The sequence below is a fragment of the Augochlora pura genome, chromosome 10 (genome assembly GCF_028453695.1).
Source record: "Augochlora pura isolate Apur16 chromosome 10, APUR_v2.2.1, whole genome shotgun sequence".
NCBI classification, from domain to species: domain Eukaryota; kingdom Metazoa; phylum Arthropoda; class Insecta; order Hymenoptera; family Halictidae; genus Augochlora; species Augochlora pura.
Window position 1 is genome coordinate 6547048 of NC_135781.1, and position 6000 is coordinate 6553047.

At 43.7% G+C, this 6000-nt stretch overlaps 1 protein-coding gene across 4 annotated transcripts in view; it reads left to right on the forward strand.

The window, feature by feature from the left end:
- The window catches only part of LOC144476509 (uncharacterized), a 135418-nt gene that overhangs the window by 80616 nt on the left and 48802 nt on the right, over nt 1-6000 (forward strand). For all 4 annotated transcript variants that reach the window (XM_078193559.1, XM_078193560.1, XM_078193557.1 and 1 more), the window contains one exon: nt 4540-4768. In XM_078193559.1, the coding sequence (XP_078049685.1) occupies nt 4540-4768 (229 nt within the window). The remainder of the gene's footprint in view (nt 1-4539; nt 4769-6000) is intronic.

The window sequence follows — 6000 nt, forward strand, 5'->3', positions numbered from 1 at the left end:
CGACTCGCGCGGTTGCCGTGGCTGCATTAGAGGAAACAGTCGGCGAAGGGTGTTCTCGAAGGGAATTACGTGACCGTGGTAAAAAGGGAAGAATCGAGTGGCGAGACGCGCGACGGTGGTGTCGAAAAGGAAAGGGACCCTTTCGCCGAAACCGTGGCCTGGAGGATCGGAGACACACGCCGGTGGTTTCTCCGGCGCGTTTAATCGTGACCAACAAAAGAGGTAGCTGCGGAGCGCGGAGTGCGTCGGTGCCCTCGTGGATCGCGCGCCCTCCACTTCCGCGGCCATTCTTCGCCGTCTTTTCGACGACTGAGAGCCGTCGTCGGCGCTTCGCTGCCGCCGTGCGAGCTTTTCTGCTTTCCACCTTGCCGCGCGGCGTATGCGTTTTTTCTCACCCCTTTTGTTGCCGCGCCTCTCCACCCCGATACGCCACAATTAAAAGGGCATCCGTGCGTTAACGAGTGCTCGATCGGTCTCGAGGGCTCCGCATTATTTGCTTATCCCGCGCCCCCTGCAATCCACCGATAACGACCTTGCATTGTACGCCTTTAACCCTTAGAACGCGCCCGGCTTTTTCAATAACATTTCTTGTGCGCCGCGCGAAGATTATCGAACGTTCGCTTTCTATGGCATTCACCGTTTCCGATTGACAAAAGTGCACGGAGCTCGTCCAAGCGGCTGTTTATTTCGACACTTTATGGGAACGAGAAGATCGAAATTACAAAAGCTTTCTAATGATTTTATTATGAAAATTATATGATAATATTATGAAACTTGGCCCGATAATGTAACTTACTCAGGCATTTTCCAAGAGTCTCGCAAAGTTTGCAGAATCAAGAGGTTGCATTGTGCACGATAGGTTTAGTGTCCATGATTATTAAAATAAAAAATTACGATCTATTTCGTAAATAGAATTTCAATTGTAACTTATTAATTATCATTCAATCGCTTATCATAATTACAGGCATTTTCTTTTTTTTTTTTTATTTCGATCGCAGATTAATCGGGAAAGTACCTTATCAAAGACAATTTGTTGCATTATACATACCGCTCGTAATCTCTTCGCCCAGCGGGCCGACAATTTTTCCATTACTAATTTATAAGCGCTGCTCGCACGCAGACTGCAGTCGCTGCACCCATTTCCATTCATTCGACGCTCTGTCGTCCGCGCATATAACTGCGGGCTCGCGCGCGCGCGCGCGCACATCGCGAAACCCCCATTACATAAGAATGCATTGCGCGTTATTTCATAATTCTTCAGGGTTAGATAACTCGATAGCATCGTTTTGCACTCGTTGAACCTCGCCGATTAATCCCGGTTCAACTCGTAAGCCGCTTTTCCCCCAGCAATTCCTTTCTACGTTCGTTCCAACTGGTTCGATTTTTACAGCCGGTAAATTGTTGCTCGACCGACTAATGTTTGTAAAACCGTCCGAACATTGGAAATTCGTTGTACAATGTCCGACGAACGCGCACTTGTCCGTAAAGTGTACGATCGAAGAACGTATGCAAGGATCAATGCGAACATTCGACCGCATAAGCTGATCGAACAATTGGCAGAACGTATCGCTTTTAACCCTTTGCACTCGAAGCCATTTCATCTGCGAATCCGAAATCATTTTTCCATCTTCTAATATTTCCATTTTCTATGACCAAATTTGTTCTGTGCATATGAGATCGAGTCTCGTAATTCATACAACAGTTACACTTCCAACAATTTTTTAAATCTATGCTTTGGCGATATCTATACATTGAATTTTGGAACGTGTTACAACAATTCTGACGGCGCCGCAGAATCGCCACTCGAGTGCAAATGATTAACCCTTTGCGCTCCACGCCATCATGGATGTTATCTACCAACGCATATGAACATTTATATTATTATATAGTATACGTTCTATATGTATATATAACATTCGATTTATATGAATTTGTAGACATCGAAGAATAGTTGTAAATCGCTAATAAACTTTAATATTTAGTCATATACTAGAATTACGATGTCCCCTGAGAGGAGACAACGGAGTGCAAAGAGTTAATATACAACCTGTTCCAAAATTATGGTACTTCTCGGAAAAGGGATGTTCCTGAGGTCGTTCGAAGTAACTTTTTCCTTGGCGAAAATTCAATCCGCGGATCTGTTTACGAATTAATAATGTAAAACGGTGACCAATGAGAAGCGAGCTCGACTAAAATCGACCGTTCGAAGGAAACACCCTGTATAAGCATGCCCCCGGACGAAAGAGTCAAACCAGGAAAATTGCGACGAAGATGTTGCTCTGTAATTGTATCGGACAGCGTGGACTTAATGAGTGGAATACGAAGGTTATTAGGAGTCCGAGGGTCGCAGCGTTCGTCGCGGGGATAGTTTGATCGCGCGGGATGAAATTGCGTCGACGGGAAGTGGGTCAGTCGAGCGAATTAAATCGTTTCCCGGCGTGGAAATTCGATTTTCCTTCGGCCTCGCCCGTGTGCCACGGTGTTCTCCCGAGAAGTTCGCTCGAACTGGGCCACTCCGGGCCGAAGTTTCTTTCGGGCCGAGATTATCCGATCGCGCGCGATCCGTCGTTCAGCGATCGATGGACGAGCGAGCCAGGCTACGCTATCAGCGCGCGACATTATCTGTTTACTTTCGATCGGACGTCGCCGCTAATTGCTCGGAGAGAACCTACGCCGGCCTCGTCTCTCTTTTACCTTGGACCGTACGCGTTTGGCATAGACTGTAGACTTTGCTTTAGCCTGCTATGTTTGACCGGGACTTTCATCCGCGGTGTAGAATGCTTCTTCCTAAAGATATTCGTTGGCTGATCGGATACGTCCGACAGGAGCTCAATAACTTTCTCTGAAAACTAATTAATTATTAGACTTCCGCTATTCTCGAGAATTTGTTGAGATCTATTTCTTGTCGATTAAATTTTATTAAATCGCGAACACTGCAAAGTGCTTACCGATAGAAACTGTACACGAGTTCCTGATACTTCATCTCTCAGTGTCTTGACGACAGACCACTGTAACTATGACCTTGTTTTGCTTGCTCTTAATTTGTCTACATTGGACAATAGGAGGATCACTGCAGACGTACTTTTCTTATTTAAAATGATTAATAATGTCATTCACTGTCCAGTTGTTACTTGATTCAGTTAACTTCAATACCTCTGGGCGTACTGTTATTCCTGCCGCCTGTTTTAACCACCTCGAAATTTAAAGCCGATCTCAGGTTCTACGGTCCCATCGCCGGGAGTCTATATTCACGCTTCTCCAATCGCTGATAAATGCGGTTTTTTTCCGTGGCAATGCCCGCAATTGCAACGCAACTTTGCTTAGCATGCCGGGGGGGCAGCCTTGTAACCTCATTTGTATGTCACACGTGACGTTCTACATTCTTTTCAATTTCTTCATTCTCTGCACGTTACGTCGGGCCTGGGTCCGTTATTTCGGAAAATAAATAAATAAATGACTGAATAAATAGTAGCATCTTCAAGTTCTTTTATAGTTTCGATTATTGTACGGCGTTCGACGTACGCATTTTTGTCTACTTATTCTAGTGCGCCTCTCATATAAAATTATATTATTTCTTAACCCTTTTAGTGTCAGTCGACGATATATCGTTGCGCATCCAACAACGCTTTACCATTCGCGTTATGAGATAACTCTGTCACAAAATAAATTCATAAAACTATTATCGTACATATATATTATTTATAAAACTTTTCCATTTCTTCCGTAATACATCGTTTTTAGATTATATAAATATCATTCTTGGTTTGATATTTATGAGCCGTTTCCTTAGTAAATTCGTCAAATTCGTCCGATCATCTTCGCACGGGTACTTCTTCGCCCGGCACTAAAAGAGTTGAACATTGAAAAATCGTCGTCAGAAATGATCGTTCGCACCTTATTATCGCATTTAAGACATTGCTTCCAATACCGATAAGGGACAGTATCCTATCGATACACCCAAGTTACACCTGAGAGAAGCTCGATAATTATTTCTTATCTAAAAAAAAAAATGATTGCAGCTTTCGAACCATTTAAAAGAAATTCTCTCAAAGAAACAATTAGAAAACCGTTCAGTAGATAAAGCGTTACACTCGCAGGCGCGATAAACAGTTGTCGTCGACGTGTGTTAGATAAATGAGGTAACCGTCGCATGGGCGAAGTCTGAACGATTCGAAATCCATGTTTTTCGGTATCCAATTCGAGATCCATGTGGGATCCGGATTCCACGATTTCGAATATTCTTCTCCGATTGACGCAGCGTTCGTCAGCGGCACACGAGCGTCGCGCCAGCATACGAACGAACGAACGAACGTGCGAGCGAGCGAGCGAGCCGCGGCGATTGCGTTACGCAATTCCGAGAGAAAGTTCACGCGAGATATCGGGCCGACTAATTGTCTGGCTCCCTGTTGCGGTCACGCTGCAGTTGCTCGAGTACTCGGTTAACACCGCGAGGAGTACTCTCGACAATACTTCGCCGGTATCCGCTGTGCTATATTACAAGCCGCCGCTGAAGATCGTTTTCCCGTTCGGTGTTCGCAGAGCCGAAGAAACGGCGTTTCCATCCGCTGAGAGGCCTCAGGAAAATCTTCCGGCGGAAAAGTCGCGGCGCCGCGGACACCCGGCTGGTGTCTTCCCATGCCGATCGTGATCCGGAGATCGCGAGGCTCCCCAGGGAGGACATCACCGACAGACATCCGGCGGGACGCCCGGAGGAGGCTCGTAGCCGCAGCGCCAGCGAGCTGCTCACCGATTCATGCGATCGCGAAAGGTAAGGAATTATGCGTAACCCCTAACACGTAATCGTAGCACTGCTCCGAATACTTCTGCGATATTGGAATTATTTATTTAACTGCACGCGTGATTTGCTGCAGCAATTGCTTTCGTAATCTTTTTACGGTTTACAGATCAACGAAATTCGTTTGGTCGTCATTGTTATCGTTCCTATCAATTGTTGTATCTTACTTGCCTCTTTGATTGCTGTTTAATTTATATATTCATTATCGTTATTAGTTTTACTTGTCCAATTTCTTTTATGCTATAACTAATTCTTCTTTCTTCCTATCTGTTGCACGCAAATCCTCCGCAAGTTTTTGTAACGAGGAAGTTCTCCCTCTTTATATAAATAAATAATACTAATACTAATAATACTATTTATTGATGTATATAGTATATTATTATTAATTATTATTTATACATTTAAATACATAATACTATTTAAATATTATTATCTTAATTAAAAGTGATTTTGAAAGATCGACGAATTCGAATCGTAAAATTTGTTTAGCAACATTTCGGAGATCGTGTTCGACTGGATCGACAGAGTTTAGTTGTCCCGCGAGGGGAAACCCGTTGATCGCAGAGATGCGCGGCGAATCGTGCCTTTGTCTCTGTCTCGCAGTAAGAAACTCCAAGGAAGCGTAATGAAACTTGTATGCAAACTCGGGGCAACGTCGTCGAAGCCTCTCTTCGCGTTCCTTTGTCGGACGGAAGCCAACACTGCTGATGGGTTTCGCGAATAGAATAAATTCATTCTAGCTCGTAGCGCGCGTAAACAGCGTCGAACGAAAATATCATGGCCATCCGAAGCAATTTCAGACCGTCTACAATCTTCTCGAGCAATTTGTTCATTTGTACGCAGCGTTACGCTGGTAACGCGCGAGTAAACGAGAAACAGTTTACCGAACGACAAAGCCAATTGAGCCGCCCAGTGCACACATCGATTAACTCCACTTTTTGAAAAATCTTAAATTTAAGTGTCAAAGCACTTGGTATAGTCATAACTTTTTATATTTATAACAACTTTCCTGAATAATAAAGATTAACACCATCAAACGGCAAAATTTTTTTTTTTGGCTATTCTTTCTTGTTAATTTTATACATTAAATTATACGTTAAATGAAAGCTATATCTGTATTTATTCATGCTACATTATATATGTGAATCTACGTTATAACAGGAATTTTAAAAATCAATGTACATCATTTCATCGCGTTTCTCGAC